Raw genomic sequence first — 18,586 nt, forward strand, 5'->3', positions numbered from 1 at the left:
TCGAAGACTGGCTTCTCCGTGAACGAGAAATGGAAATTGATTTCTTTATGACCCAGCTCCTCAGCGGCCACGTGATTTTCAAATTCTACCTCCACAGATTTAAACTTGACCAAAGTCCCAAATGTGTTTTTTGCTCAAAGGACGTCATTGACGACGCGCGGCACACCTTTTTTGTCTGTGACCGCTTTATTAGACACAGACTCCAGGTCTATGCGGATCTCGGAGAAGATTTAAATGTCGAGAATTTTCAACGCGTCGCCCTAAGCAGTCTGACGGCTTGGAATAGGGTCAAGCGGTTTGCTAAGGAGGTTCTTTCTTTTAAATCTCTTGTCTTTAAGGGATCAGAAACTACACAAACCCCTGTTTAGAATTTCATTACTTTTTCGACTATGTTGTTCTTATTAATCTACTGTCTTTTGTTTAAATCCTTCCTGATGGAAGGTGGGTAGAAGAGCTAATGTTATGCTTCGCTGCGGTTCTGGCCCTCTCTTTCCCTAACTTAATCCTTTCTTTGATATGTCTTATTTTATTCTACTTAGATTAGTTAGTCTTTATTCTCTCTTTCTGTCCTATGTTTCACCAATAAAGGAAAATTGGAATAATAAAAAAAAACTATTAAAATATAGTTGTGGGAACGCTTAAGTCTTTACAGGCTTAAGTTCCCCACATTCAGCTCCATAGATGAGGCGTGCTTTGCGTCATGGCTTTTCGTGAGAAATCACGGATTTCCAGGGCCAGCGATAGAGATAGGTCCGTCGGAAGTTGGCGCTTGTTTATGTTTGAACGTGAAGCTTCAGTGTCGTGGAAGTGCACACGTTTTGACATAAAAAGATTCGGTGATCGCATGGGCGAGATCAGTCTCGAGGAATAGATTCCCAGATGGTCCGGTCCGTCCCCCCGTGAGTGGCCAGTCAAGTTTTAGAGTCGTCAGTTTTTAGAGTGTTTTTGTTGATGTAAGATTTTGTGGTTTTTATTATATGTTATAAGAGTTGTATGTGGTCCATGTCATTTTCCCGACCCGGACCCCCCCCCCCCCCCCCCCAAACAATATTATTTCCTGGACAAGAATATCCCGTAGGATTTACCAAGTGCATACTTCATAGCTCATAGTTCATAGGAAGTTTAGTTTGATGCGTATCGTTTCCTTGTGCCTATCTCAGTAAATTTGGCGACTTTATCCCAGATCCATCATCCCGTGCTGATTCTCGTACGCAGCTGTGATCAAACTTTTTAAGTCACGACGCTGATTGCGCAGAGAATCTGGACGCGCGACGAAATCTGGGATTTCTTTAAGCCTTTTTGCTGATTCTACTTTTCATTGCATCTATCAGTGTTTGCTAAATTAGTGCCGAGTACGCGAAAGTATCTTATTTTTTTTAAGTCACAAAATTTCTCTGCCCACCGGGAAATCGTGCGTCGTTCCATAAACATCGCGTCGAGTAAATAAACAGTAAAAGCTGCCTAGTCTACATTGAATTGCGACTTGTGTGAAAGTTACGGGAAGCAACTCAATGAAGGGAATAGCATAATACGGAGAAATCTTTTTCCAAAATTGTGTTTTAAGAGACTCGTCAATGTTTCCAATCGCGCTCGTTGCACCGAGAGCGGTTGCGAAAACGCTGATGCCAGTAAACACAAAGAAAAACGGACCGAGTCCATACTGCCTCATGCCGGTTTGATTGAGAATGTGTACGATGCGGTTGGATTTGAATGGCAAACCGAGCTTGTGCAGGCAGTCCCAGGACCAAGAGACACATTGTTAGAGGGCATAGAGACCAGAGAAAACGGCCGGAAAATGACCCAAAACTGGAACCAAACATTTTAACCTGGTTTATGGGGGCTAAGTTCCGCGCAGATGGATCCTTGAGGACACTGGATCTTCCAAGAAATACTGGGACAAAATCGAGAAATTCAAGCTCAGCAACAAGAAATGTTTAAAGCCCAGCTGGAGGTGATGAAAAAGTTGAGCCAATTCATAATGGAATGGAACCAGTTGACAGCAGGATCCAACGTTCCCCGATCAGCAGAAGGACCAATAATTTCAATAAAAGGCACCCCCTTCAAAAGACTTTTCAAGGGTGAAAGTGACTGTGAGATCAGAGACTTTTTGAAAGACTTCGAAACATACTACCTCAACTGTTCGGACAAAGAAAAGAGGGAACAGCTCAGATGCCACCTTGGCAAGAGGGCGGTACTGTATTATGACAACGAAGAAGTATCGTTCGTGAATTGTCGATCCTTTGACGAGGTCAAGCAAAAATTGATAGAATACTTTGACAACGAAGAGGACGCACTAGAAAGATTCGTGGCATGCAAGCAAAAAAGTGACGAGGACCCGTTGGATTTTGTCCAAACCAAGAGAAAATTGGCAAAGACACACGGGTTAATATCACGGAGGCTCAACTAGTTCAAAACTTAAAAATGGGCCTGGCACCGCAGTACCGCGCCATAGTTATGATCTGCCGTGATTCAACGATACAAGAATTGGTGACGTCCGTCAAGAATGCTAAGCTGGTTGTTTCAGCCACAAAGAAAGAAGAAAAGTCGCTTTTGGCGATAAATCGCCCAGCGAGGCACGACTAGTTGCTAGAATCCAGGGTAAAAACCGCGGAAAATACTTTAGCAACGTTGGTATCCGCAGTTGGTAGGAGCACTCGCACATTGGACACTTTGAGGCGGGACGTGGCCAGGGAAGTGGACGCAATAGTCGCGGTAGGAAAAAGGTTACGAGCTTCGGAGTACGGTGATGCGTCCTGTCAGGGACAGTACCAAATGACAGGGATGCCCTCCAAGAAAAGAAAATGGACACGAAACCAAGAAGTTGACGCCCTGCGTGCCTCAGCAAACTCCAGGAATCAGCAAAGTAGATGGAACGGGAACGTGAATCAGGCCGTTTCAAGGGCGCATTCTGCAAAACTTCATCAAAGCCAGTACAAGAATTTCCAACAACAAAACAATGCTGGGGGAACAGTGAAAACAACAGTGAGGGAAAATGAACAGGTTAAGATATTGTCAATCAGTTCTGACGAGGCTTTGGATCCTTCAAGCAGTACAGTAAAATCTCATGATACTTTTGATACTAAAAATCCGTGAAGCTATCCTGTAAAAAATGAGTGTCATGTCTTTTGCTGAAAGCGATGTTGGTGCGCGTGGAGTAACAGTGGCCCACGACCCGAAGCGTGCGATTTCTGAAGAAACCGAAAATTCTTTAAAGAATGATTGCGAGAAAACAAGAAGATACAAGATAGAGAGTAATTGTAGTAATAAGGAAGTGATTTTGGACAAATCGGGTTATGATTTTTCAGATTCAAATAATGTGGATCATGAACCTATTTACATAAAAAGTGTTATTTTTGTACAAGATAAAAACGTTGAGCAAGAGGTTCATTCCTTGCCTGATTTTTATGATACGAATTTTGGGTCTAATGCATCTTTGAGCAGTGTTTCAGATAGTTCTGAGGAAATTGGCATAAACAAAGGAAGTGTCGAGCCCGTTAGGGAGCATGGAGATCCCGACACGTTCAATATTTGCAAATCTGAGGAGAGACCAGCCGCATGTGAAACTCAGGATGGAGATTTTCACAACATACAAATATTCCCTGCGGAATTCGTAAGTTCTATTGAAGAAAATGGTAAAAATGATTATTTTGATCAGCAAGAAACTAGAATAGAGGCATCAAAACTCGAACACGAGGTCGAATGCTCACGGTAACAAGCGATGAACTTGAACTTACGCGTGGTTTACGCGTTTCAGGTAAACAAGGTGAGCGCAGCGATTTTCAAAACATTGACGCAGCCAGTCGCGAAGTTTACAAATTCAAAAAAATGAGCGAGGGAAAGCGAGGCTGTACTACTACGAATTACACAGATGATGCCAAATCGGAGTTCAATAAGAAAGTCTGCTCGAAAATTAATGTTTATTTTAATGGATCCAAGCTGCATTATGATTTTTCTTGGAGGAGATTGCCGCCCAAGAATTGGAGATTTAGGAGGAAATTCGATCCTAAGGGATAGTATCAATCCAGAATTTTTGGTATCAAAAACTGCAACTTTCTTATCCTAATGACGATGGGTTTTTTTTACAGAATACGATAATATATTCTTTGATTTTCAGATTTTTTTTTTGTTGGTTTAAATTTTACTCGTCTTAACGGACTTTTCCGAAGGTCGGTGAATCAAGAATTATACATAAAAAATGGGACATTCATTACTGGAAAGTCCATCTAGAAAGAAGAAGAGGTTGAAAAAGTCAGCTTTGTAAGAAAATATCTTCAACATTTCTTGATCGTCTTATGTTTGGAGAAAATATGAATATTTTTTTTTCCTCCTGGAAAATTTTATTCGGTTTAGCTCCGTCTTTTTTCCTCCTGTCTTTCACGGTCCTCTTCGGTTTATTCAGAATGCATGCACGTACTTTAGTTTCATTATTTACTTATTTTTATTACTCTTGACTTTTTTATGCTTTTTGTACATGCTTGATATGTTTGTTGTGTATGTGTTGCATGTACCGGTACATACATGTTGCATTGCACGATTTCTGTAATTGCGCGATCAAGATGAAAAAAAGGCCAAGCTTCTTGATCACCTACTTTTACATCGAAATTTAGATTTTCAAGTCCCATTTTATCAAAGCAAAGGATTGGGCTAAGTAACGCGGTTCAAATTACAAAATCTAACCGTAGAGCAAATATTAATTTCAGTGACTTAAGGTGAATACTTTTATCGAGTCCTTCTTAGGTCTGTCTCTCATTCTCTTTTTAAGTCTTTAAGTTTTCTTTAGTTCTGCTGTTAATGGCAGAAACTCGTTACAGGTTTCGTTCTTCCTAAGGAAAAAGAGAACGTGGTGGAAAAAAGCTATTGCCCCCGTATAAATGTAGTTCCCAAGAATGTTTTTCTTTTACTCTCAAGAAAAAAAAAGAATGCCGTTTTGTGCGCTGCAATTTAGGTAACAGGAGAGTGAGTTCAAAATAATTTTTAGACTCTGATATTGAATACTTTCACCTGCTTCAGAATCGTTTTCTAAGAATTTTGAGAAGTATGCATTTCTAACTTTGTGGTCTCACAATGTATTTTTGAGTCCTGTTCCACTCTTTCTTTACTCTTTTATTTTCTTCATGATTTGCTAATTAAAGATTTTCTATTTCCATTGTAACGTTGATTAATTTTCATTGTGAATTACGACCGGGAACTAAACTAGAACTACCCAACTTCATTACTAATTTTATAAAATTGATCCTTTCTCTTAAAAAAGGTAAGGATTTTTCCTCTTCCTTGCAGAAATGTCAGGGGTACCTAAGCATAAACGAATTTTTAAACGCGCAGCACGTTGTGTGCAGCGTTGTCACATTTTGTTAATCCTGATTTTATGACTTTTTCATTTGTTTAATACGTATTTAATTATATCTGCAATTTTTACTTTTCAAACTTGCTTCCTTTCCGTAAGTCTTTCCTTATTTGTATCAATTGCGATACTTAAGTAAGCAATTGTTTCCTTCAAACAACCGTCCATTTATTAGGAATCGTCGTGTTAAGATGAAAATATGCACAAATTTACTGTAACAACAAAGAAACCCAGAACAGTTTTCGATTTTTTTTTACCTGGAAAAAATTTCGTGGTGGAGCCGGTGCTACTGCCCCCGCATATGAGTGGAAAGTAATTTCTACTGATTATTTGTTTTACTTTTAAGAAAAAAACCATCAGGTGCAATTCATCTTTCGATATAGAATTGGAAAGTAATTTCTTGTTATTTTTTACTTACATTGCCGTTATGTGCAGTAAATTGTAGATTATACAGGGTGTCCCAAACTTCCCTTCCACCCCATCTAAAATTTTACCTAATTAATATTTTGAAACGAAACTTTGGGAATGTTCATCGATCAATGTAAGCTACTTTTGAGGCCCCCCAAAATTTTCGGGGCCCCCCGTGGGGAGGGGCTGCGGACCCCAACTTTTTTTTTTCAAATGGCAACCCCTATCTTGTGATACCTCATTCGAAAGAGCATAAAAAACTAAGAATTTTGGCGCAAACCGCAGATCAATATCTTAATTTTTGACCGAGTTATGATAGGTCAAAGGTCAAATTTGACCTATTTTCAAAAAATCATAACTCCGGTTCAAATTATCGTAATGAAAAAAATAAAACGGGAAAATTTACCACATTGTAAGCACTTTTAAGGGAAAATCACAGAAATTACTTCAAACTAATTTTAAGGGGGGTTTCGGACCCCCAAATACGTCAATTCAAGGGTCATTCAATTTTCCCGCGAAATAAGCCAATTTCCCCCAGATTTGCCTCCATATTAGTTCAGTAAGGTCAAAATCAGTTCAACATTACGTTGGCAAGCCCCCAAATTTCGGAAAAAGTTAAAAAAAAAAATTTTAACGGTCAAATTTAATCACCTTTAATTTCGTTTTTTTTAACTTTTTCCGAAATTTAGGGACTTGCCAACGTAATGTTGAACTGATTTTGACCTTACTGAACTAATATGGAGGCAAATCTGGGGGAAATTGGCTTATTTCGCGGGAAAATTGAATGACCTTTGAATTGACGTATTTGGGGGTCTGAAACCCCCCTTAAAATTAGTTTGAAGTAATTTCTGTGATTTTCCCTTAAAAGTGCTTACAATGTGGTAAATTTTCCCGTTTTATTTTTTTCATTACGATAATTTGAACCGGAGTTATGATTTTTTGAAAATAGGTCAAATTTGACCTTTGACCTATCATAACTCGGTCAAAAATTAAGATATTGATCTGCGGTTTGCGCCAAAATTCTTAGTTTTTTATGCTCTTTCGAATGAGGTATCACAAAATAGGGGTTGCCATTTGAAAAACAAAAGTTGGGGTCCGCAGCCCCTCCCCACGGGGGGCCCCGAAAATTTGGGGGGCCTCAAAAGTAGCTTACATTGATCGATGAACATTCCCAAAGTTTCGTTTCAAAATATTAACTAGGTAAAATTTTAGAGGGGGTGGAAGGGACTTTTGGGACACCCTGTATGAATGATACTCTTGAGTTATATACCTCAAATTTTAGTATTTTCATGCTTTCCACAAATAGGAAATTTTAACTTAGTAGTAGTCTAACTAAGTGTTTTTGGCATCGTTTCAGAGGTCCTGCTCTCAGAGGGAGTTTCCTAATGCCGTCTTGGAATTCGCATCACTGACGAGAAACGCATTTCCGGCCCATGTCGCTTGAATAGTACACGTCAAAGATGACACCCAACCGAAGTGAGCCTAACTTCACTGTCCATGGCAGGCTGCAGGCCGGCTCATTTCTGTTGGTGCCTGTGGGATTTTGGTCATCCCGGTTCTCCGCTCGGAAGCATCTCCCTGGGCTCACGGGCTCATAAGGAAGATATCTAAGGTATCTCCATCCGTGGTTGGTGACGGTCGGCATCCCTTTACATCCCTGGGAAATTTCGCTGCATCAACTTTTCAGCGGACTCTGGCACATTTCTCCCGAGGGACTCGTCCTGTCGTCATTTCTCCTTGTCGGGCATACTGGGACATCCTGGTAGACACAATGCCGTCAAGTCAAGGGTGACCTTCAAACCTGGCTCACCTTACATCAACCTTTGTAGTCCAGTAAACGAAGGGAAAAAAGAGGGGGTTTGCGGAACAAATTAGTAACAAGCTAATTTTTCCCCCCATTGATAGTACCCATTAAGAGGACCATTTTCCCAAAAGTCCCCACCCCTACCCCCCTAGGGATTTTTGCTAGCCCCCCTCAAAGTTGAAAAATCCCCCTCTGATTTAAAGCGCTATAACTCAACCCCTAATGTAGCTAGACATCTCTGTTTTTTTTTAAAATGTCTGTCTTAATATGCTCTTTAAGAAATTTTTAACAATTATACAAATTTTCCCACAAGTAGCTGAAAATTTTGAAAAAAAGCGCAATTTTTTAGAAATTGAATTGCTACTTTTTCATAAAGAGCGTGATAACTTTTTTTTGACTGCAACTATGAACTTTTTAGTTATTAGAAACTTTGTAGGGGACGCAATTTCCTTTCAAATGGATCACTTGAAATAAGGATTTGGCCAATGAGTGGGGTGGGAGGAGGGCCGAAACATGACGCGGTGCGATGCAGCGCAGCGCCGTGCCGCGCCCAGCGCTGAGCGGTGCGCCTGGCGACTTGAGGAGCTGGCGATCGTCTTGATACATAAGTTGATTTCAATCGAAATCGTTATATTTTTTCTGAACATACTATGACTTGTGGCAAATATTTTGCCGTACTGGGAAAGAACGCCTCATGAATGTTTGAATGTTGCCGAATTTCCTCCTATACAATATTTTTCTATACCTAAGTAAAATTATGAATATTTTTTCAATACCCTTTCAGACACCGTAAACAAAACTGAGTATTCGATTCTCTGAAAATTTGTAAGAAACTACTTGCAGGTTTGAGGGAAAATTCTTATTATATCGGAGGAAATTGGGCAACGTCCGAATGTTCATACGGCGTTCTTTATTGGCATGGCAGTATTGCCTCGCTTCATTTGACTATGAACGGATTAAGATGGTGGCCGAAGCATCCTTAAAAACACGACCTCTCGATGAAAAGACGGTGCCGAGCATGTTGTGCAGCATGCCGCTTTCACTTTAATTCCTAGGAAAAATGAATGGAAATATCCTATAGACAAAGTGCCGACCAGCGGTCAAGTTCGGAATCTAAGGGTAGGAGCCAGGATGGCTCCAGGAGTCGGAGGATGTATTGTATGAGGCGCGCACTGAAAATGACCGCGGTGGAAGGGTTCATTCTCTCATTATGCTGCAAGAATGTGAGAGGATCGACGGAAGATGCCTTCTTAATCCTCTATTATTTTGCAAAAGTATGGTAAGGATGAGGGGAGAAGAGTCTTGCTGCATTTTGACTCTGAAAATGGGTTTTCAGGTCAAAAATTTTCACTTTCCCACCAAACCAACTCAGTCCTGATCCGTGGCTCCTAGCCGTCTGTTGAAATCTATTCGCGTCATTATCGTGCCTTTTCTGCTTTTCACTTCGTGTTTCATCGAGATCTTCAAAAATTCTCTACATCCGATTGCGCGATTCTGAGCTCAAAATCGAATAAATGTGCTGGAACTTCACCTTTTATTGACTATTTGCAAGAAATCAATAAAGTTTCGCTAAACCTTTCTTAACGGACATTAAGGTAATTTTGAGAGCTAGGAAACGTTTCGTGACATGTAAAAGTGTTCAGACCCGCAAATGTGTTACTCGATAATATATGCCTGTGACGTGAACTAAAATCATGGGAGCCGAACTCAGTGAACTTTTCGTAAGAATCGTGAACTTATTTTTGATAACGCAAAAACAAGCCGCGACAACAAGTTGAAATGTCCCACTTTAGCGACTTTTTTTGTTTAAAACTTGACGGAAACTGATTGAAATATGGATCCTGGACAGTGTTTAATTTGCAGTGATAATTTGGATTGTGGTGAAGTGGTCAACGTGTCAGCGGGACTGAGCACTTTGATCGCTGCTAGTGTTCAAAGAAAAGATGCGTTGGCTAAAAAACTGGATGGGTTATCGGCAGTTCAGTTGCATAAGGTGTGCAGGAAAAACTATACTCGTAAAAGTAGCATATTAGCAAGTCAAAAAATTCCTAGTGTTAGTGTAACAAGTGAAAATGACAGCGAACCGTTTCTGTTACGTTCATCCGTTGATAGTTTTGATTTTAAGCGGCATTGCTTTTTTTGTGGCGAGGAAGCGGTTACGAATGAAAAAACGCGGGAAGAATACAAAAAGAAAGTCAGAGAAGTGCAAACTTTTGAGATCAAGGATGCAGTTTTAAACCGGTGTTTACAGAGGAAGGATGATTGGGGAGACATTGTTCATACAAGAATCACAGCAGCTCATGATCTGGTGGCATCGGAGGCTCGTTATCACAGGGACTGTTATGTTAAGTTTTTGAAAGACGGAGTTGAAAAGTCAGTGGGAAGACCATCGAATGAAAAGCTTCAAAGAGCTTTTGAAAAGTTGTGTGTGTATTTAAATGACTCAGATGACTGTCAACATTTGGTGAGTGATTTAGTGGCATTAGTGAATAAAGATCTCGGATTTAGCTATCGTTACCTTAAGGATTTTATTAGGTTTAATCTGCATGAAAAGTTCGGAGATAGAATATTTTTTTTCTCGAGAAAGAGAGACCTGTATTTAATACTTGCAGATAGTAGCAGTAAATTAAAGGACCAGATGTATTTATCCAGAGACAACTATGAGAATGATGAACAAAAAATGGAAATTTTACAGGCTGCAGCTAATATTATTCGCAAAGAAATACTTTTTTTTCCTTATGAAAAAGATATCTATCCAACATCAGACGTCATAAGAGATGGTGGTCGAAATTTAATTCCAGAAAAATTATTTTTTTTTGTTTCTCAATTAACCCAACGTAAAAATAAAGCACGTGATGTTATGGTAGATATTGTCAGAAAACGTACTAATATATGTCACGCGATAATTGCAGCTTGTCGTCCTAGAACTTTCTTATCTCCCATTCATTGTGCATTGGGTCTTTACTTATCACGATGTTTTATATCTAGACATTTAATAGAGCTACTGAGTAACTTAGGTGTTTGCATCTCTTATCACGAAGTAGAGTTGTATCTAACAGCACTAGTAAATGCTGGCCGACCCCAGTTTGCACCAGAAGCTTTCTCCCAGTACGTTTTTGATAATGCTGACATTAATGTTCGAACAATTGATGGGCATGATACGTTCCACGCGCTAGGAGGCATTGAGGTAATCACACCATCAAAGTCTCTGATCCATAATCCTAAAATTCCAAGGGTAGCATCGACAAAATTTGAGGGAGCTTTTAACATTCCTATTCATCAGTATCCTCATGACAACCAAAAGCTGGGGTTGAAAAAATTTTCATTTTCAGATCTAGCATCAGAACTAGGTTTTAAGAAAGACGAAAATGAATCAAGTCCTAATATTATGAAGTTAATATCTTTGGATCCATTAAATTTACTTTGGCTGTCAGGAGTATCAGATGGAGAACTAGATGAAAATAACTTTTCTGGATGGCATGGTTTCATGCACTCAATATTCAGAAGTTCGAAATCTGAGGAGTTTGAATACCAGACCAGTTATATATTAGCTTTGCCTTTCATAAATTTAGATCCTGCAAATTTGACGAGTATTTTTTCTGCTTTGACTTTTGCGTCTCAACAAGCGAAGAAAGCTGGTAAAAGTTGTGCATTAGTTACTTTTGATCAACCTTTGTATGTTAAAGCTATGAAAATAATTGCTGATGACGATGATCTGTCCAATGTTCAAATTAGACTCGGTGGATTTCATTTATTACTTTCTTTTCTTGGATGCATGGGCAAATTTATGGAGGGTAGTGGAATCGAAGAATTATGGGGGACTGTTTACGGCAAGGCCACTATCAAGCACTTGATTTCAGGTCATGCTTATGCACGATCATATCGTGCTCATATGCTAACTCAGTCAGCTTTGATCGCAATTTTGTGTGAGGAATTTCCAGAAATCAAGTCGATACTCGAGAAAATTTCTGCTCTCAAAAAAAATTTAATCGATAAAAAACTTTCAATTGACGAGGCAATTGCTTCTGACACTGTAAAAGAAGCCGCTGAAAAATTTTCCGATGTAACTTCTGATTTGAGTCGAGGTAATCGAACGGCAAAACTGTGGTTGCAAGAGATAGCTTTAGTCGACCTAGTATTTCTTTTCATAAGAGCTGAACGTAGTGGTGACTGGCAACTTCATTTAAATACTGTAAAAGAAATGTTACCTTACTTTAATGCAGCTGGGCACTTTAATTACGCAAAATCAGCCCAATTATATTTACAGCAAATGACTGAGCTCGAGAAAAAATTATCGCCGGCCGAGTTTGAAAATTTTACTCAGAAGGGTTTCTTTACTGTACGCAGAAATGAAAAGTTTTTTACTGGGACCTGGTCTGATATGTGCATTGAGCAGTCTTTGATGAGGTCCTTAAAATCTGTTGGAGGCCTAACTCATGGGAGGGGGTTAAGTGAAAGAACCTTAGCTAAATACATTTTATGCGCTCCAGAATTTTTACAAATAAATGAATCCCTTCAACATTTTGCCGGTGTTTCTTCAGCCTCAAGTGAACAACATGTTGAATTAAGAGATAGCAGGATAAAAAGAGACCAATTCGATAGACTAAAATTTCTGTCCTGGCTTAAGCTTCATTCACCTTTCAAGCAAGAAAGTGACGATCTTGTGTGCATTGCTACGGGGCTGGTCGCAAGCAAAGATATTAACTGCGACGATGCTTTTAGAGTTGGGTTAAAATTAATGGGGAACAGTACGGGGAAAAATTTTGAGGAGGTAACATTACCGCGCAAATTGGCCGTCAAACCTATCGTTATGGCTAAAACTGGTGTAATAATTAAATCGGATGTTGTCAGTATTAATCCCGACCAACTTTTTAATAGGGTCATTTGTTTAGCAAAGGGAACAGAGGAATTTAAAACATACTTTAAGTACGAATTGAGCCCCTACCCAACTTCAATGTTTGTAAATAATATTATGATGAGAAAAAGTAAAAAATCGCGGTTCATGTCGTTGTTTTCTTCGGGTGTAATTGAAAATAAACAATTTAACGAGAAAATTCGACATGTCATTGACGGTGGCTACTTTTTAAATTCTGTTGTGTGGCCGAAGCTTGCTACTTACCGAGATATTGTCAATATGTATGTATCTTGTGCTCTTAAGCGATACACTGAGCATTCATCTTTTGTTTTTGACGGTTATCCTGCTTATTCAACCACAAAAGGTCAAGAACAATTAAGAAGAGCAAAAAAAACATCAGCCACAATAAATTTCAGTTTAGAAATGCAATGTACGAAAACGCAGGCTGAATTTCTCTCGAATTCACAAAATAAGAAAAAGCTCATTACAGCTGTCAGTGAGGAGTTAAAAAAAGTTGGGGTTGAGGTGTTTATTGCAGAGGCCGATGCAGATCGGGATATTGTCTCGACTGCCATTTTGAAAGCTGAGAGAGGAGAAACAGTTGTTATGGTAGGGACCGACACTGATCTTATGGTTATAATGTTAACATTAGTCAAGAGAAGGAAACTTCAAATTTTTTTCAAAATTCCTGGAACTTCAAAAAATCCTGCTACTTTATATGATATCACCAAACTAGTCGATGATTTTAAGCAGACTAGTTCTTTACTTCTTTTCGCTTATGCAATGACAGGATGCGACACCACTTCCGCTCTTTTCAGGACAAGTAAAATAAAAGCATACAACCTCCTAGTCAATGATTCTTCTTTACAAAAAGATGTTCTAATTTTTAATGAGTCGAATGTTGATAAGGAAATAATAGGCACAGTAGGCGAAAAATATTTAATTCATTTTTATGGGGGAGCCAACTTAACCCAAACTTTGGATGAGTGCCGCTTCATAATGTACTCAAGGAAAGTTGCAAAAATGTCTTTAAAATCTAAATTTGAGATGGCATCTCTTCCACCAACATCATCAGCGGCGAGACAGCACAGCTTTAGAGTTTACTATCAAATTCAAGTTTGGCTTGGAAATAGTTCTCTCGACCCGAGAGAGTGGGGATGGAAGGAGGAAGAGGGAAGCGATGGAAGAAAATTTCTATTACCTGTTCATTCTACATTAAATTTTGCGCCTGATGATGTTATACAGATGACCTCTTGTAACTGTAAGTCTGGTTGCGGCACAAACTGTAAATGTTTTAAAAAAGGGCTCTGTTGTTCAGCTATGTGTCGTAATTGTAGTGGCGTAACATGTAAAAATATATTATCAGCCGTCGAAGAATTTGAAGAGGACCATCTGTAGGTTTTTGCCTGAAATAGTTTTAAGTATCATCTTGAACTCGGCAACGGCTAATTTTATGTGTCCATTTTTGTTATTTTATGTCATTGATGTTTTGTTAATATTAATTTTTACGATGATTTCTTATTTTATTTGCTGTTCAATTAATTTTAACCTGAGAATCAACGAATGCCATCAATAATATACTACATCGCTTAAAAGGTAACATTTTTGTGATTCCTGTGTAGGCATTTTTTTTTGTATGAAATATTTGTTATTGCTCTAACTTTTCGCAGAGCTGTGTATTCTTTCATAAGGAAAACTATTAGGTAATTAAAGATATCCATAAATTTCCACCTCAATTTTAATTCTATACTCATTTATTCCTCATATTCAGTCATGTTTATTACTAAGTTTCAAAATGTTTCACTCTCAAAAAAAGAACTAAAAAAAGAAAGGAAGCGAAAACGCGTCCATGCGTCCAAGTGAAAACAGCTTCACTGAAATATAATGTGATTATTTATATGTAAACAGATTGAAAAATTCATGTTTTTGAGAGACAAAATTTATTTATAGTTCACTAAAATGTTGCCCTCTTGGAATTGGGGAGAAAAAATATTCTAAGAGTGAAGCATTGAGTTGTGACGTTTCTATGTGAGTGCTGCGTGTTACGCTGCGCTGCGCCGCGCTGAGCCGCGCTCCGCCGGACTTCGACCCCCCCCTCTCATCCTCACCCGTTGCTCCTACCTCAACTTCCAATACATCATTTTATAGGAAATTGCGTCCTCTAAAAATGTTCATATAAGTATAAATTCCATTTTTTCATCGATAACGGAGTTATTCCGATTTATTTAAAAAAAAATAATTCAATTTCATAAAGGACGACGGACCGGTCTTATGGGAAAAGTGGGCCCGGTTAAATCGGCTGGCGTTTTGATATGTTGTAGGTCTTAACCTACTGATCAAAAGTGTCAATGGGCATTTCTCCCTATCTCGAAGTTTTACCCCCCATTTTGGGGGTCAAAGTTGCCAATTCGGCGTATAATTGGCAGTTTTGACACCCGGGTTTATTGGTCGCCCATGAGATTCTTTGATGGTTTCTTGAGTCTTGTGTATCCTCTGAATAGGCTAGAGACCATCCGAACTCAAAAACTGACAATTTCGCCTCATGGGTAAGGGGGGGGGGGGGTGTTCACGCCACCGATTTCAGAGTCGGCGAGCCGCATTAAACCGATTCTTTTGCCATGTTTTGGAGAATTTTTTATGCAAATGATTGCGACTGCATCTTAAAAGGTCGACTAAGATGCAGCTCAGAATATACCCCCGGGCGGGAGGGGGGGGGGGGTGCGACCGAACTCGAGCAGCGTAACTGGCTTGCGCGGGTCGGATCAAACCGATCCTTCTATTATGTTTTGGAGAACTTTTTTGCAAGTGACTCAGGCTGCTTCTTGAAAGGTGTACTAAGATGCAGCTCAAAATATACCTTCCCCCCCAGGGGGGGGGGGGGGGGGAGGCGAAAACTGGGCTCTCGCGAGTTGCATCAAACCGATGATTTTGTCATGTTTTGGAGTTTTTTTTCCATCCCAATGAAACAGACTGCATTTCGGAAGGTCGACTGAGATAGAGCACGAGATGAAGCTCAAAATATACCTCCCCCCCCCCCCGAGGGGGGGGGGAGGCGAAAACTGGGCCGAAAAGCCGACCGAACTCGGGCAGCGAAAGTTGCCCGAGTTTGATTGTTGATCGGTTGATGAGTTGATAGGTTGACCGATGATTTTGTCATGTTTTGGAGTTTTTTTTTTTTTTTTTATCCCAATGAAACAGACTGCATTTCGGAAGGTCGACTGAGATGGAGCACGGAATATGCTGTATGAGAAAGGAGGCTTCTCAATCCGCACCCTCCCTCGCAATAGGATCTCTCAGCATAGGTCAGTGTGGCACTGACACTAGTAGAGTGACACTTTTGAATGTGGCTAGGACGATTAAAACTTCATACCGTTTAACGCATCATTCAATTTTCAGCATATCCTGATGCATTTCAGAATTTCGACGAGGGGAGGGGTTATTTGCTTTTGAAAAGAAAAAAAATTAAAAAGAAGAAGTACATGACCTTGTTTTTTTTCTTAGATTTTTTGATTACTTAAAAAAATCTCAGCGAGCTCGCCTCACTTTCTGCACTGAGAGCTTCCAGGATTTGATCCATTACTTATGGAGCTCCAGTAGAAAGAATGAAAAACCCAGAACTCGTCAAATACCTTCAGAACTGATTGCATTGCATATATTGCCTTTTTGCGAATGCTTTGCTTTCTTCCTTGCCTTTCTTGACATTCTACAAAACTGTTTAATGCTCGATAATAATGTGCGATTTCATTTCAAAAATCACCTAGATGATATATTTCTGAAATCAACCGACGTTATATACGTCTCAGCCGTACGAATCATCTGCACCATTAGCTTTCACTTATAGAAATATTGGGCTCAGTCGGAAATGCGTGTCAGCTAAAACGACCCTCGGAATTATGTATGAGTGATGGTGGTGGTAAAAAATGCCACTATACTAGTGTCAGTGCCACACTGACCTATGCTGAGAGATCCTATTGCGAGGGAGGTTGCGGATTGAGAAACCTCCTTTCTCATACAGCATATTCCGTGCTCCATCTCAGTCGACCTTCCGAAATGCAGTCTGTTTCATTGGGATGGAAAAAAAACTCCAAAACATGACAAAATCATCGGTTTGATGCAACTCGCGAGAGCCAGTTACGCTGCTCGAGTTCGGTCGCACCCCCCCCCCCCCCCCCCCTATCGCCCGGGGGTATATTCTGAGCTGCATCTTAGTCGACCTTTTAAGATGCAGTCGCAATCATTTGCATAAAAAATTCTCCAAAACATGGCAAAAGAATCGGTTTAATGCGGCTCGCCGACTCTGAAATCGGTGGCGTGAACACCCCCCCCCCCCTTACCCATGAGGCGAAATTGTCAGTTTTTGAGTTCGGATGGTCTCTAGCCTATTCAGAGGATACACAAGACTCAAGAAACCATCAAAGAATCTCATGGGCGACCAATAAACCCGGGTGTCAAAACTGCCAATTATACGCCGAATTGGCAACTTTGACCCCCAAAATGGGGGGTAAAACTTCGAGATAGGGAGAAATGCCCATTGACACTTTTGATCAGTAGGTTAAGACCTACAACATATCAAAACGCCAGCCGATTTAACCGGGCCCACTTTTCCCATAAGACCGGTCCGTCGTCCTTTTGAATTTGTTTTAAAATTTTCTTAACGATTCCTTGATAAATTTTGATAATCAATGGTTTCATTTTAACGTACGTATCAATACGAACAATTTAAAAAAAAAATTGAGGTGTCTAACTATAATAGGAGCCAAGTTACAGCAGTTTAATTGGAAGGGGGGATTTTTCAACTTTGAGGGGGGCTAGCAAAAATCCCTAGGGGGCTAGGAATGGGGACTTTTGGGAAAATACGCCCCACAGTGGGTATAATCAGTGGTAAAAATTTCAGCTTGTTACTAATTTGTTCCGCATAAATCCCTTCGTTTACTGGACTATTGGGCGAGTTCAGGCACGTTCTTCCTGAGCGGTCGTCGGAACATCAGGCCGGCAGACATCCGAAGGTACAGTGGCTTAGCGCCAAAAAAGGGCCAAATGCTGCAAATCGTGATTCAGTTTTGCCACTTTGGGTGATCAAACTAGATGATATTTTAAGCGTCTTGAGTCGAAGAGGCATTTCCAAAATGGTGGCAGATCCAAGATGGCGGCCGGCGCGTACTTTGAGCCGCTCTAGATCGTGACCCGCTCAACCGATTTTAAATTTTTTTTTTTTGATTGAAAGATAATTTTAAGGATCATATGAAAAACGTACAATTTTTTTAATTTTAAGAATATACACGGTGTTTTTTCCACAAAAACCGGGTTTCGCGTGTAGAAAAAAATCTTATAATTCGCATAATTAAGGTCACTTTAAATACTCACCATGTAAAAGAGCATCTTTTAAGCTTTCCAACGATATATTACATGATGGGTCTATAATTTAAGGTTTCCGCGCCACTGCGATCCGCGCGGCGGCGGCACAGCCGCGGGCCTGCATAAATTAGTCCACGGGCATATGTTGAAAAGAAGCCTACCGTGGAATAGTAAATGGAGTAAGTGTGGAAAATGGCCTAATCTCTTCTTTTCGATGTGTATAAAAATAATTTTGATGTTGTCAAGCTCAACTTTGCGTCCAACCCCTCCAATTCAACATGGCGGCCAAAATGGGGGCTCGGGGGTTGAAGATGTTGGAATTTGTTTTTGATGTTGTGTATGGGTATGGGGTCCATCACTATGTAATTTTGGTCGTAGAATCCGAATTTGAGGTCCAAAATTGTCTCCGGCTCAAAGGGATGCCCAAAATCCAATATGGCCGCCAAAATTTCCACGATAGGGTCAAGTCTCCGAGAGTTGCGTAAAAGTGCCGAGTTGGGTATCTTTCCTAGGGTTTTTTGGGTCGTAGATTTCACTGATGAGGTCAGAATTTTACTACAGGTTTATTGAAGCCCAAAAATTTCGAGAAAAACCGCTAAGTATCGAAGCGGGCCGACCAGGCCGGCCCGGTGGGACAAGTCCCGAGCCGATTTAAAGGAGCGAGTCTGTCTGGTTGGCGCAGCCTCTTGGCGATCGCCGACAAGCCGTTGCTCAAAGCCCGGGGCCATCCGCGCAGACCCGTACAACCCCAAACCTAAACGGCCTCGGGCACGGACTCGTCGCCGAGGGGTTAGCGAGGCTGCTCGCCGGTCGTGGTTGAAGC

The 18,586-nt window shown here is 40.3% G+C and overlaps 2 protein-coding genes across 5 annotated transcripts in view; one reads left to right on the forward strand and one right to left on the reverse strand.

Moving 5' to 3' along the window:
* The window catches only part of T48 (FU domain-containing protein T48), a 170,877-nt gene that overhangs the window by 61,600 nt on the left and 90,691 nt on the right, over window positions 1-18,586 (reverse strand). The gene's annotated exons all lie outside the window — the stretch shown is intronic.
* On the forward strand, window positions 599-14,252 carry LOC109039307 (uncharacterized). 2 transcript variants are annotated; one of them, XM_072296242.1, is made up of 2 exons: window positions 599-953; window positions 7,107-14,252. In XM_072296242.1, exon 2 carries the CDS (start codon window positions 9,388-9,390, stop codon window positions 13,804-13,806), a length of 4,419 nt encoding a protein of 1,472 aa, XP_072152343.1. In that variant the 5' UTR covers window positions 599-953; window positions 7,107-9,387; the 3' UTR covers window positions 13,807-14,252. The 2 variants fall into 2 exon arrangements, with proteins under 2 accessions (XP_072152343.1, XP_018910278.1); XM_019054733.2 differs by lacking the exon at window positions 599-953 and adding an exon at window positions 3,110-3,610 and having other exon boundaries at window positions 7,107-7,247.

The sequence above is a fragment of the Bemisia tabaci genome, chromosome 2, assembly GCF_918797505.1.
Source record: "Bemisia tabaci chromosome 2, PGI_BMITA_v3".
NCBI lineage: Eukaryota > Metazoa > Arthropoda > Insecta > Hemiptera > Aleyrodidae > Bemisia > Bemisia tabaci.